The sequence below is a fragment of the Lissotriton vulgaris genome, chromosome 1_1, assembly GCF_964263255.1.
Source record: "Lissotriton vulgaris chromosome 1_1, aLisVul1.2, whole genome shotgun sequence".
Classification (NCBI taxonomy): Eukaryota; Metazoa; Chordata; class Amphibia; order Caudata; family Salamandridae; genus Lissotriton; species Lissotriton vulgaris.
Genome location: NC_141685.1, coordinates 1914974979 through 1914990229, shown reverse-complemented (window position 1 = coordinate 1914990229; position 15251 = coordinate 1914974979). Strand labels below are relative to the sequence as shown.

The 15251-nt window shown below is 42.4% G+C and overlaps 1 protein-coding gene across 1 annotated transcript in view; it reads left to right on the top strand.

The window, feature by feature from the left end:
• The first annotated feature begins 895 nt into the window (after window positions 1-895).
• Window positions 896-15251, top strand: part of EPYC (epiphycan) — a 151250-nt gene continuing 136894 nt past the window's right edge. Inside the window, exons 1-2 of the mRNA XM_086919545.1 lie at window positions 896-997; window positions 2460-2648. Coding sequence (XP_086775671.1) covers window positions 2484-2648 — 165 coding nt within the window. The 5' untranslated portion in view covers window positions 896-997; window positions 2460-2483. The remainder of the gene's footprint in view (window positions 998-2459; window positions 2649-15251) is intronic.

Sequence of the window (15251 nt, the reverse complement as noted above, 5' to 3'; positions counted from 1 at the left end):
ATGTGAAAATGAATTACTATGCATGTTTTAGAAAAAAAATGTCTTCAAACGTCAGTCTCAGATAGCCTTATAGTCCCTTGTTGAGGGCTACACTGCATTTTGCCCTAAGTTATAGGTCTGAGCTGTAGGTGAGGACCCAAAACGACGGAGAGGGCCTTTAACAACCAGTATAGTCTACGGCAGAAGGGCTATGGGACTTTTAGAACAATCCACCCAATGAGGGCAGAGTTTTCTAAATTAAAAAGGAAGAAACAGAAAGACAAACATTTGAATGTTGGAGAAGAAGGGTATACCGGCCATTATTAACCAGAGACTTCATTATCTTAAAGGGAACTCCCAGCATTCCAATGTTCTAAAAATAAATACTGGATTGAGTCAAAGTTTTGTAATGACATGAATTTCATAGAAAATCACTTAATCTAAAGAAGTACAATTGTACAAGGTTGTGAGATATGCTAATTTTGTCCCTAGAGCTAACACACTTTTTAAATAGCCATTGAATATTTTTTTAATACATGTAATTTTACTTCGACTTCAAAAAAGATTGGTCAGTTTCCTACTCTGAATTGAAAGAAACAGTCGCTCATTTGCAGATATACTTGTTTACGTGATTTAGCAGGCATCGGAGTGTGAGCTTGTGTACCTTGCGGATTCTTGCTTTGGTCTTCTATGAATGCGGATGCAGTTTCCTCTGGCATGTGAGTTACAATGTTAGCAATACCGCCCTTGTAAAAGTTACTTTCAGGAAACGTTATTTTTTTTTTACCACTGCACGTCATGGTTTATCGCCAAATGGAGGTGTAAAATAATCGCTGGAAGGATTTCCACTGTAAAAATAAACGGACCCCTTAGCTGTAAAGTCACTGGCAGATGCTTAAAGTTGTAACGATAGTGCCCGCCCACAACCGCAGGACCACACCGCGATTGGTCAGGGTAAAAGACCACTGGTTCTGCTTTCACTCCAGCTGTGTGCCATTTCAGAAGGTGAAAGCCAAAGGTAAGTTTTTTGTCCTTGCGCTGCTCCTTGACTTGAGAACAGGCATTATAGATGATGACCAAAGATGTATTTTCAAATGAGCAAAACAGGATTCTTTTTATGTAAGTGCTTGTGGTGATGTACTGTGTGCAGTTCGTTGTGTATTTTGAAACTATGATCAGCACGTCAGTTCAACTATTACTGCTCATTTGATAGCCACATTTCTCAAGAAGCAAATGCACGCGAAGTTGGGGAAATGTTATGTACATGTTTTACATATACTCCGACATATACCTATATGTAAATACAAAAGTGCAGGATTAGAAATAAAAGGATTGCCATAAATTCTTGTTCATACGTTCTAGTTTATTGGCCACAGCAAATTTTAAAAAAATGTATCAAACCGAGAAACGAGCAGAATACCGTTAAATTAAGACTTCACGTAAAGTAGTCAGGATTTTTAACAATGTTTTGAAATTCTGTGATGGGGAATTTCAAAGTCTTAATTAGATTACCGATTTCAACTAACGTTTTGCTTGTGTACAAAAGGCATAAGTTCCACTCAGAAAAGATGATATATTTTTATATAAGACACATAAACAATGTCTGGTTGTATTTCTGTAAACTACTGATATACTTTACTAGCAATGTATGGAAACACACAGATCTAATTTACAAAAAGGAAGTAATGTAGGCTAACTTTAACATTTAAGAAATTCAAATATTGTTGATGTGATTGGCAAATTAGGTAATAATTTAAAAAGAAGACCACTATGTGTCTGTACAAATATCACAGTCTTGAGTCTCTTTCAGTCAAAATGTTTGCTTAAAATGTACAGAAGGACAAATGAATGGCTTGTGCTGTTCTCATTTCCCAGAGGAATTTCATACCCTCCTGCCTAGAGCTGCTACATAAAGACTTTCTTTCATACTGATGAAATTCCCTCTGACTTTCGGAGCAATTTACATCCCAACGTAAATTCTTCAAAATTTGATAAGTCACGAAATATGGCTCTGGTCTCCTTATGACTGAAACACAATACTCTTTTTACACCATGCTGTGCGAAAGAAATACCCCTCTATACATATGGAGTCTTGTGGCACATTCTGCTTTGCATTCACTGCTACTCCCCGTTAAATATAATTTAACAGCATAAAAAAGAATGCAGTCGCTTAAACTAGTGTTTTTTGTATGTTTAAATCGAAGTTTAGGGGTTAAATGCAGGCTTCTATTCCCCTCCCTCCTGCCATCACAGCTGGATTGCCACCCACTAATAAATGTGTACTGAGACTCAAAGCACTTTGAAATAGTTGAGATGTGGCACACATCATTTTTCCAACTACAATATAAAGGTCAATGTGTTTGAAAATGTATGTGACCACCTGTTATGGTGAACAAATGATGGATGCTTCCTTTCTGCCTGCTGTATATATGGCATATGCCTTAAGTACCTTCCAATGTGTATATACCTTATCGTTTCAGAAAGGATATCAAAAGGAGAGAAGAATGAAGACTTTTGCCAAATTCTTTCTGGGGCTTTTAATCTTGAGGACAATTGAGGCTGCTCCCCCAGCAGTCTCCATCTATGACACTGACGCATACGACATTGATTTAGATGATGTGGTCAACATTTATGATTACAATGACGGCTTGAACATTGACCAGCCAGAGGTAATATTAAATATTTTGACTCTTATTTACAATGTTCACATCATTCAATCCAGGTGTGCATTGTTATTTGGTCGGTTGATGTAGCCCTAAAACGAGACCCACAGACCTGGATTAAAGGATGGATCATGCCTGTTGGACACCTTATAAAGTAGTTTATGGAGTTCTGAAAGAGAGCTCCCATTCTACAAGCCTACAACTATATTCTTCAATGGTGTTCACATATATAAAGGGGAAGTTGATGCAACTTATTAGCGCATGCCACCATAATACAGCAAATAGTGGGGTTTTCTTGTTTACACCCTCCCTCTCTATGCTAATAGTGTTTGTTTGGTTACAGCATACAATTTTAGCATTGCTCTAGAAATGTGGCACTTGCTGGCAGTAAGTAATGAGACGTTCACAAAGGAACAGATTGCAGGTGCAGCCATATCGCCATGGCACCTGGCAGCAGCTGCCTCCCACCAATGCCCCTTCACCTCCTCAGCCACAACAGAAGTGAGGGGAATGATTGTTGTTGCTGCTAAGGCCATCTTCTCCTTCTCCTGTGTCTGCAGAGGACAGAGGGAACTAGTGGAGAGGCTGGTGCTCCTGCATTACCTCTCACCCCCGTTCCAAGTCTTCCTTGGGACTACACAGACCCAAGGGAAAAACAGAAGGAACATCAGTTCTCAGGATCAGATGTGTCGCTCTCGTACTTTGTGCTTTCCAGTCTGGTGGCTCCTTGTGCGCTTTGACAGCGTTGGGTCACTCACCACCCGAGTGGACGACAGGAAGAGCACAAATAAAGGCGGAGATGAATGGCAAGAGGTAAGGTGCTACTTTGTATTTTAGGGTGATAGGAGAAGGGTGACCCTGAAAGAGATGGGGGCGGCATGGAGAAGGGTGACCCTGAAAGAGATGGGGGCGGCGTGCACGGTGCTAAGTAGGCTTTAGTGTATGTTTCTTGGGAGACTGGAATGGGCCTCCCAGACAAAATTGTGCGAAGGTGGCTGGATGCACGTATATCTTCCGGAAGGAGAGCAAAAGGGTGGATATGCTGTTTAGAGCTGCCACACTACACTTCTCCTCAATATATGTGTTTCTAAGGACAGGCAATTAATGGGGTGAGTGGAAAGGATCATGTGTCTACTACATACTAAATACAAATGTACATGGTATCACCAAAGCGATGTTTTCGAATTTGAAGCCTAAAAGAATGTAATCTTGGCACATCGTGTCTATGCTGTCCCTTGGCACAGTTAGATGAAACCAGTCCCATTGTTGATGCCTGCACATGTACAGTGCAGTATGTTCCCTTTGGATGTATGACGTTACAACGCATACCTTTACAACGCGGTTTTTACAACGCATGCCTTTACAACGCATAGCGCTTTGGGCTGCTGGATAGTGAAAAGTTTAATTTACTATTCCAACCCCAGTCCCCGTGGACACTAGGGAAGGTGTTGGATAGTAAATTAAACTTATTCCCTATCCTAGAGCGCCCCCCAGCGCAATGCGTTGTAATGGTTTGCGTTGTAATGACTGCGTTGTAATGGTAGTGCGTGGTAAAAGTTTCGTTGTAAAGGTTGTAAACCGCTCCCTTTATTCATCACTGATGATGATTATTACACACACAGCACCACATCTCTAGCATCTGGGATATACAACTCTAATAAGTAGACTCATCCTTAATAAGTAGTACACGGATGCATTACAACAATAACAATTACCGTTTTCAATACGTTCATCATAGTTTGGTTGACGTATGACATAGCTAGAACACTTATGCAGCAGAACACACTATTCATATATGACATGTTTTAATATAGGAAACTGTACATGTTCAAAACAAAATTGACAAGTGGAAAGCACAACATATGGTTTGTCTGTAAGCATCCACGGAAAGTACAGGTTACTACTGCAGAATGCAACACATTTAGATGCTTTCTTGAGGGAGTAAACCTTGTCCCTGACAGTGTCATATTTCCTACACCAGTTATAACTTCTGAGGTTTAATACATTCAAATGCCCGAGCCCTGGTGGCTGCATCGAATACAGACTGAGACTCCTCAGATTCCATCTAATTACATCACAACACAGCTGACATACTAGCATAACACATGACATAAGAATAAAACGAATCCCTGATCTGCCAGGACTAGTTTTATGTCTTAATATTCTTTTCGTTATAAGTTACAGTGTAAATGAACGAGTTGAAAACATGACTGTAAACAAGTAAACCAGTAAATATAAACTGCTACGCATAGGCGAAAAAACATTCTTGCAATATGCAAATTAATCCAAAAAAGTTTCAAATGCACATTACAAATGCGATGCTGCACAATTTAACGTCAATGTTACAAGTCATTTGCCAGCCTAGTGGAAAATATTGCATGCAATATTATCGAATGCAAAATTGACATGATTAAAAGAGACAAAGCCACTAGCTTAAATCTCATAAAAAAGCGTCCCAATAAAAAATCCTACTACCTGGGAACTTCGTGCGGAAATCTGTGTAGAAACACTGATTTCAACATGGCATTGCCTCACTTCAGAAGGAACCTATCTACTTATAATACCACTGCAAGAAATGACGACCAGCAGAAAAACAGGTTGCAGGGTAGCAAACCTCTCACCATCATTTGTCAATGATTACATTTTTAGAAGTCAGACAAGACCAGGCCAGTGAAGATCTGTCAATTGAAGATATTTCTAAATGTATGCTTGGTGATTTGCAGGGTGAATCTTTCCACTGTTAATGCCAGCAGTTTTTATGGGCAGCTGCATGTTTACATCCACGAGAGGGATGCTTAGGGAACTATCTAAGTGAGCCCTTTCTGAGGGTAGTTAACGAATATTAGCGTTATGGCTCTGCAGACACCAAGGAGGCAGGGATCGGCTAGAAAAGCTATGCACGTTGTCTTATCCTGCAATATAATCCCTTAATTTATGTGACATCTCTAATGTAAGAATTCCCATCTGGTCATAATATACACTAGCGGCCTCATTAATGAGGCTGTGCGTCACTTTTACGCCTGTGATGCGTCACTTTTTGTGACGCACCAGTGACGTAAAAAATGCGCCTTGTTGCGCCATATTTACAAAGTGACGCATCTAGGTAGATCCGTCACTTTGTAAACCCCTGCGCCACATTATACCTGCGCCAGGTATAATGTGTGCAAGTGGGGCGTGTTGACGCAAGAAAGGGTCGTAGAAGTGACGCGGTGCATCTGAACAACGCATTCCTTTACCACACATGCTTTACCATGCTATTTCCTGGTAAAGGCAAAGCTGGTAAAGGGATGTGTGGTAAAGAACAAACTCAAGGCTACCCACCCTTAGCCTTAAAAACTACACCGACCCCCACTGAGCGCTAAAAACTACCCTGACCTCACCCTAAACCTTAAAAACTACTCCACCCCCAGCTGTAAAACATTTCCTGAACGACCTGAGCCCTAAAAACTACCTCAACACCCCACAGCCCTCAGAAGTACCCGAACACCCCTGAGCCCTTAGAAGTAACCTGACCCCTGAGCCCTAAAAACTACCCTGATCCCCCTGAGCCCTAAAAACGACCCCAACCCCCATCAAGCCTTAAAAGCAACCCCAACCCCCCTACCCCTGATAAAAACCCTGACCCCCCCAACTCTGAGTGCCAAAAACTACCCCAACCCTTTAAAACTATCCCCAACCCTCCAAAACCCAGCCCCACGTACCAGTCCACATACTCTCCCGATCCTTCCTCTTCCTGCGCCCGTCCATCTCAACATCTAGACCATGCACTGCCTTACCCAAGCATATGCGTGATTAAGGCAAGCGGGGTTCTGCTTGCGGGGAAACGACGCGCATGGCTCAGCCGGCGTTGTAAAGGCTATTTTACTTCCAAAATCGTCTAAGGCCTCCAATCAAATGAAGAGGCTTCAAACATTATGGGGTTGATCATTAGTCACCTGGTACAGACGGGCCAATACTATGGGTTTCCCCATTATCATTACTGCCTGGTGTTCTTGCATCGCTACCAGACCATTACGAAAACCCATCAGGAAGTAGGAATGAAGTGGAAATTGCTGTTGCCATGTCGATTCTCAATAATTATTCTATATTTATGGCCAGATTTTCACCTGAATGTTTTGCTTACTTTGCACAGATAAAATGTTCCAGTGAAATACTTGCAACATGCAGTGGTGATGTGGGATTTGTATGCAGGTTCAGCCAGACAATATTTTGACTGGCTTAATTGGGATTTTTTTTAGTCAACAGAGTCAGACTCAAGCTAAAATCAGCCCTACAAAGAGGTTCAAATTAGCGCGATGTCACTTTCCTCGTGCGACTGCAATGAGGTCATGGATGCATGGTTGGTTCATGGCAGCCCCTCCTGCTCCGAAAGTCCAGTAAATAGTAACCTTGAAATATCAATGAGTGATAACCTGTTAGATGTACATTAACAGTCCATGTACAGAGTCACCACTTCTAAGTAGCACTTGTACTATAAAGATAGGGAAATCCCTAATATTTTCCCCATAACTTAATATTGTCTTACTTAGAGGTATGCTAGTTACAGAACTGTCCAAAGACTTCTTTAATAGATACAATTACTGTCAATATTGCAATGAAATATTGTAAACTTAGACCTCATACCAAGATCCCAAATGTGAAATCAGAATTGCAATACCTTAATTGGAAGTATAGTTTTTAAGGTTTAAGGGGCAGATTTACAAGCCCCTTGCGCGACTTCTGCGTCATTTTTAACATGGGAAAAGTGACATAAGTGTGGCGCAAGGGGCTTGTAAATAATCCCTTAAGTTTTTAAGGTTTATTTTTTGCGATTAATATGTTGGATTTTTACCTAGTCACTGTTTGAATGAAAGAAATGGGCTTAGCAGCATCTGGAGAAAAAAATCCAATGTTAAAATGCAAATGTTTTTTATTGTAGTGAATTCACGTTTTTGCTCATAAATCTTTAGAGATTTAGAGACATTTTATCTGAACTGCTCATGGGTGGTTGCTCTCTGCAGGTTTTCTGGATACCTTTGATGTTTGAGTAGTGAAATGATGGCAAGAGAACAAGTGTGCTGTACAACAGAGACCTTCACCATGGTGGCTGATAAATTAAGTAGACAGTGATACTGCTCTGTCAAGAAATAAGGCCTTGCTTTGTCTGGTATCATACAGCATTTAAACAGGATTGGATACCCCCTAGGAACAGCTATAAATCAATAAAATTGTAGCCTTCAATGGAATGTTGGCATCAGCGTTTAAACGTCCTTGCAGTGTGGGTTCACTTTGTAGGGTGAGGTACATCAATACTGAGGTTTTAATATGGAACAACATTAACTGTAGAATACTACTTACCACTAAATTGTCAAGGTGAATATATATTTGTGGATATACATGTACTATTCTTAGCTTCAAATCTACCTACCTTGATGATAAACATATCATCAAGGTCAGTAGGAATTGTTCTAACAAATGGTTAAAAATAGCAAATGTACATCTACATATGTATGTTTGCTTTGAGAAGTCAATGTATAAATCATCAAGATAAGCAGATGTGAGACTAGGACAATGTAAATGTACACTTTCCAATGTATAAAAACCTTCACAATATAGTGGTAGTTGATATTCTGCAGGTGATATTTTTGACTTCAATATTATGAAATACAACCCTCTATTGAAGCCTTCAGAGAAAGTGTTCCCTGGCTCCTGCTGAATGAGATGTTTGAGGTTCATCCTGTGTATTTACTGGAATTGAACATGCTGCCAGAGCTAAGGAAGACAGAGAATCTGGCAACCAGAAAAGGGGAATCCCTGCAGTTCCGGCACTGTTGTGTTTGAGAATGATATTCAGATTAGCTGCAAAGTCCGTTGGGTTCCCATAAGTGAACAGATTTTGTAAGGCACAGTCTTCAAGAGTAACTGAAATCATATAGGAAGCAATGCTACCATTGTCATCATCATGTTCAGGGCCGGACTGGGAACCACAACCGGCCCTGGCAAAGTGCTCGGCCGGCCCCACTCGGGGAGGGGGGGTTGGAGGTGCCGCCGAGCTCTTTGGCGGGACCGATTTTCGGCCGATTTTGGTACAAGGCCGATTTTGCAACTATGCTGCAAAAACGTCCCTGTAAAAAAAGCGGCCCCCAGGGGCCCAAACCCATCCCCCACCCCTGCGGCGCACCGGGGCATTCAGGCCCTGATCATGTTTCCTTTCTTTTGTTAAATAAAACCATTAAAGGTACAGTATAAACATTTAAAAAGTTAAGGTAATAAATAATTCACTTTCATTGTGCAAAACTATTTCTAAGTGGAACTCATTGTGTGGGGAATTTCGGTCTAGCGTTACAAAATCATTAAACTATTCTAGAAAAGACTAAAAGAGGTTCAAATAAAACATTCTAAAACGTATATGGTTTGAACTTTAACACAAGGGAATACCTTGATAAAAAGGCACAAGACCAACAAGACCGGTCATAAAAACAATTGGAGCCGTACATTTAATATACATCAAAGTGCTATTTTGAGTAGCATTCGCCCTAATGTACCTTGTAGCTGACAGGTATCTTGCAATTGAATACACCACACAGTCTCTGGTGTTGGTTTTACATATTATGAAAGCTGTATATTGGTGGTCCCTACACCCAAGAAGATTACAGAGGGGAATAATTCAACGTGTGTGTTGTTTAGCATAAGCCTTACAGAAAAATAGCCCATGTTCAGTATTCTCTGGGATTCGACAACCCATCGGACACCGGATTGACGTGTCTCCCTTTGTCGTCCAGGAGTGGGTAAAAGAAGCCAAAGGTAATATACCCAATCTGATTTAACATAGAGTGCACATGCAACAGGGTTGGTAACCTAATCCAGATATTGCACATGTTCGGGTGCACATTTAAACAGCAAGAAGGAATCTACCAGGGTACCAAGAGTAACCGCAGGGAGTTTTGCACCTAGTTTTGCACCTAGTATATAATTTCAGAAAGATGTTTTTAGCTTCTCCCAAGCATCTTTAGGTAATGCTGAGGGCTGTAGCCAGAAACCTTCCAGACCTAACTTAAATAGCCAATTTTTGATATCGACAAGCCAGGGAATCTTCTGATCATAGTGGCCATCTATTATAACACTAATACAATCCCTATAGGGACGGAGATCCTTGTTTGTCCAAAGCCTTAGCCAATATTGGATAGGTGTCAACCTGGCACTGTTGATGTTAGGCTTAGGTTGAATATGACAGGTCGGGTCAGTGCACTGGTGGGGAGTCTCAAGAGGGACTGACTAAAGGTGTTTTAGGCTTTTTTCAAGGATTTCGAAATTACAGTACCCCCATAAATCTGTCCCATACATGACCCCACTGCATGCTTGAATCTTATATATCTCCAAGGGAGGGGAGATAGCAAAAGTGAGTGATCTATTGGCAAATCTTAGAATAGACCCAGATCTTTGATTTAGTGTCTTGACACTTTTCTGTACCTGTGTTACCCATCTATGGGAGTCTTCCAATCTTGCACCCAAAGAGTCAAATTCATGGGCCCTATCAAGTGTCTCTCCCCTTAGGAGTACCTTACTCTTAGGTTTTTCCTCCTGTTACCAAAGACGAGGTTCTTGGTTTTGTTTTTGTTAATTTCCAGTCCGTGGAGTACCATTGTCTTGTCTCCTCAGGAGCAGTAAGTTTATGAAATAAAAAGGCACTACTGTCAAATTTCCTTTCAGACTGCCCAAGAAAAGGCTGACTTGTGCCAGTAGCCAATGTGTCACCCAGCACAGAACAATATATATGTGAAAGATGTGATGTGTTTCCTTACAATGTCACTCTTAGGAGGCAAATCCCACCAAGGGAAACACATCATTTGGTAATCTTGTAATCTTGTAATTCTCACTTGAAAGTGATGGTACCAATGTAGAAATCAACAAGGCAGCAAACTTCTACTATCATGAGGAAAAAGAAAAGAGGAAGGCAATGCTTAGAAAAGATATCTGTAGGAACACAATATCACCTGCTGGATGCAAAAATCGGGGACAAAATAGTAACAAAAGAGCAAAGATCGCAAAGAACAATCAGGGTACAAAATGAACTGTGATGCCTATTCCTTGCATAAAGATTCCTTTACATATGCTTAAAATAGGAACTGACATAATTGGAACTATGCTGGAAAGGGCTTCTTACAAGGCTTGGTCCCCATTCTTTCCAAGTGCTCTTGGTCTGTTTTTTACTATAAAGAAGCCAAAGTGAGACATCCTGAGTCCCTTGCAGAATTCTGGCATCCTGCTGCTGTCCTTCATGGCCTCTCCTTACTTGGGGAAAAATCCCTCTGGGTCTCTGCAGAAACCACCCAGGCAGCGACAATACTGAGTATCATTCTTAGCATTGCATCTGGAAATGCACTGATGGACAGTGAATAAAAAGCTTCTTTCCATTCTGAGCCAATGTGACCTCAGGTGTACACTTAGTAGTGTCCAGAAGCAACATGTCTTCCTTGGAGTAATATTAAGACTATAAAATCAGTTTGTGGAAGGGTGCTTTGACCAGACTCTCATCACACAGAGTTCTAATAATATGTTGCTTCCAGCAAGTATAGCATTCCCAAAATCAAGTCTAGGGAGAGAAAGTTCATTTACTGCACTTTTCAGCTGGCATGGTTTAAGGTATATGATTTTTATGAGTGCAGAGATAGACATTTGGTGATTTTGTGATCTTGTTTTATGCGAAATAAAGGTGAGAGCTGTGTCAAGAGGGAATTTTGGACTACAATGAAGATCAGAAACCATCACATTTTGAAGTGTCAGGAAGAGAGAGGTCATAATTACTTTTTTAAAGGGCTAAGGATGGATAAAAAGGAGTAATACAACTCAATTAGTGAACTAATTCTGCAGTCTTACAAGGCAAATTTGTAGGGGGATGCTGTCCCTAAATGTGTCATGATTGAAAATACAATCAAGTGGTTTTTTTTTGGTTTTTTTTCGGGTTTTTTTTTGTTTTTTTCTTTTTCTTTTTTCTATTTTTTTTTCTACTTTTTTTTTTTTTTTTTACAATCAAGTGTTGGGAGCATGTTGCTGCACAGAATCACCTATAACCTTGAGAACTAAAAGACCACTAAACAAAGTAACAGTGCTAAGCTCAAAATTGAAATTGTCGGTACTCCAAATGCATTGATGTCTGTTTGAGATGTTTTTCCACTTGAACTCTGCTAGTGAGTGAGGAAGCAAACCTTGAAAGCACACGCGGTGCCCATTGTTTGAATTAATCTGTCATTGTTTACTGTTTCATAGCCACCAATGAGCTTAGAAGAAACATATTGAGTTTAGAAGAACAAGTAATAAAACATTCCTTTGTCTAACAGGTGATGTGTGTCATCTCTTTAAGTCTATCCTACGTCAATAGTTTTGGTTTAGGTTGGAAATTGAAGTGTTATTTTGATTTGAGATAAGGTTTGTTTGAGTATGTGGGTGCTGGACTTAAACCTTTAGGCAGGTTCACCCTGAAACCTTTTGCATTTTCTTAGCCTTTTTCTCTAACCTGGTGTTGGTGATTTTAGGCCTCTGAGCACTTTAGCACCGTGGTCCAGTGTAAAGTGTGTGCCCGCTCTGAGTGCGTGTGGTGAGATTGGCCTGCCCTCCCATAGGAATGCCTGGGGGATATGTGTGTCCATGGTAATTCCTGGTATGAGAGGAGTGCAGGGGCAAGTTTAGCATGTATGAACTCGTGAGAATAAATGCTGCGCAATGGTGTGCACAGATTTATGGTGACTGGTGGGGAAATGCCACTTTTAGAAGTTGGCATTTCTGTGTGCTATTGTCTGCCTGCCTGATGTGAATTGCATGTCTGGCTTGTAATTGACAGGGGCTGAGATGTGTGGGTGGCTCCAGGAGGGGCAGGATGAATCATTGCTAGGCTAAGTGGGACACCTGAGCTGAGAGTGGTGTGAGAAGAGATCCCCTGACTCTGAATAGGAAGGTGCTTCCCTAGTACATTGCTGCTCCACCCCTTGTGGTGTGTCTGATCACTGAGCCCCCACCTGGCAAAGGGGAGAGGAGCTGGTCTTAACAAAGTGCTCCAAATCCCCCATGAACCAGTTCTGACTGGTATCCCCAAGCCGTGTGCTGTGACACAAAGGGAGTTACTAGTATAAATATAGTGGCTGTGACCCCATGAAAGTTGTTCAGTTCTGATCCACAATCCTGCCGGAGCGTGCTACTGCTGGGGCACAGGGGGGACTGCCACCCTGGGACCTGCACTGCCCCTTCATCCCTGAAGACCTCTTTGTTGGGATCTTTTTCTTCATCTCTTTATCCCAGGACCTTCAGGACTTTTGGTGCTTCTAGCGCCCTGTGAGCGCTTTATTTTTCTCTTGCCAGGAGGGAGGAGCTGGCATCTGCAGCACTGCGCTGCAGGAGGAGAGCGGGGGAATCCCCAGCATAGGGATTCCCCCGCAGTGTGCCCTGTTTGGAGGGAGCCCACCCCGCTCATTTTTACATTCACATGGCGGGTACCCTCCCCGTATTTTGCCGCACGGAGCGGGTGCCCACCCGGCTTATATATTAAACTAGGAGGGAAAATACCCCTCATTAGCCGCTTATATGTTATTTTTCCTAGCGGGTGCTCACCCCGCATCTAGGAGTCTTCACAGGGGGCACCGCGATCGAGCTCGGTGACCCGGAAGTTAGGCAAACTGCCTGGCGGTGGGCGGGACTTCCTCCCGGTGGCCGGAAGTCAGCACGGGCTCCCGTAAGCCTGGGAGAGCCCCATATATCTGAATTGGAATCCCGGGTCCCAGGAGGGGGCCTGGGTGAAGTGAGAAGAGCCCTGAGCAGAGAAACCTGGCAGGAGATCGCTGCATGAAGAGCTAGAGGATATCGCCGCATGAGGAGCGAGAGGAGAGGACGCGGAGACAGCCCAGTGAGTAAGGGCTTGTCTTGGCACATCGGGAGTGCCTGTTCTTAAGAGCAGACCTGCCAGAGGGCAGGCCGCTCCAATGTGCGGTGGCCTTTTTATTCTTTGAGGGCACCGTGAGTGCCCCCATCATTTCCTGAGTGGACCCGCCATTGCGGGCCGCTTCAACGATGGGGGCCAAGTTAATTAGGGTTAAAGTAGGGTCCGGAGGCCACAGAGGTGCTAGGGCCCCTTTAGTTTCGGCCATCCCAGCTGCTCCGCCGGACAGTGGGCAGCTGCATCGTCTTTGGGGCAAGTCGATTTCCTTCCACAGAGCCCATTGTCGTTGCTCGTGCTCCTGCCCAAGCTGCCCCGCTTGACAGAGAGCAGCTGCAACATTTCGCATATTTGTTTAGAGGGCACATTGAGTGTTCAGGCCCACGTTTTGCATTCCCAGCTGTGCAGCAATTAGTGCCAGCTGCAGTGTTTAGGCCATTTATTCCTTGGAGGCAGTTCTTTGCCCCATAACATTCAGAGGTGCACAGCACTTAGTGCCAGCTGCTACGTTTAGGCCTGCGCAAAGTGCGCACCCTTGATTTTCGCTCCCTAGGCAGCACGCCCTGACTTTTGGACATAGGGCATTTGAGCCCCTTTAGAGATGGCTAGATGTCCAGTTGGTAAGATCACAAATCCAGAATTGGAAGTTGGGATGCGCACTCCTGTGGTTTAATGTGTTTTGGTTAATTCATTAAAGGTGGGTGGTGCCTCTGAGGTTAAACCCTCTGTACTAGGGTGAAATACAAATCTGTGATGCACTGTTCTGTCGAGAAAAGTGTCTCCCCAGAGCACTCGTTCAATAATTTGTTCAATAAAGTTCAAAAAAAGTTCAAAAAAACATGTGATTCAATTTCAAAGCTTTTCTTTACTGGTTATTCATTTCATGATTCCTCTCATGGTGTATGAATTATTCAACTCATTGGCCCAATGCATTTCGGAACGCGGAGGATATTCCGAACGCACACTGCTCAACTAGAATCCCATACAGGATTCAGCGAGAACACTTTACCCGACATTATCTGACGCCTGTGTGGCACTACAAACGCCTAACCAGAATTGCACAGGGCCCCCGATGAAGGGCATAGCCCGAAATGCATTGGGCCAATGAGTTGAATAATTCATACACCATGAGAGGAATCATGAAATGAATAACCAGTAAAGAAAAGCTTTGAAATTGAATCACATGTTTTTTTGAACTTTTTTTGAACTTTATTGAACAAATTATTGAACGAGTGCTCTGGGGAGACACTTTTCTCGACAGAACAGTGCATCACAGATTTAGATGTCCAGTTGGCCAGGTGGAGTTTGTAGGGCACCAGGCCCTAATGTGATATGTGGTGCTAGGAAATGTGATTCATGTAGTATGATTTACGCACCCTGTTTTACACCTCTAAATGTGTTTTTTATGATTATGAGGATGTTTTGCATATCATGGTTTGTGATAGTGAGATTATGTTCCACTGTGATTTATGCCCCTAATGTGAGTTATGCTTAGGAGGTTAGGGTCTAATGCGGTTAGACTTATGAGATGATTGCATAATGTGTTTATGCTAGCGAGGTCGGCGCAGAATGTAATTCGCACTTAATGTGATACGGTGCATAATGTAGTTTATGTTACAGGCTGATGCTAAGTACAGTGATTACCAGTGGTTACTTTTACTAAGTTCGCTTAGTGATGGTTCTGACAGTGGTCCAGTGGGCCCTGT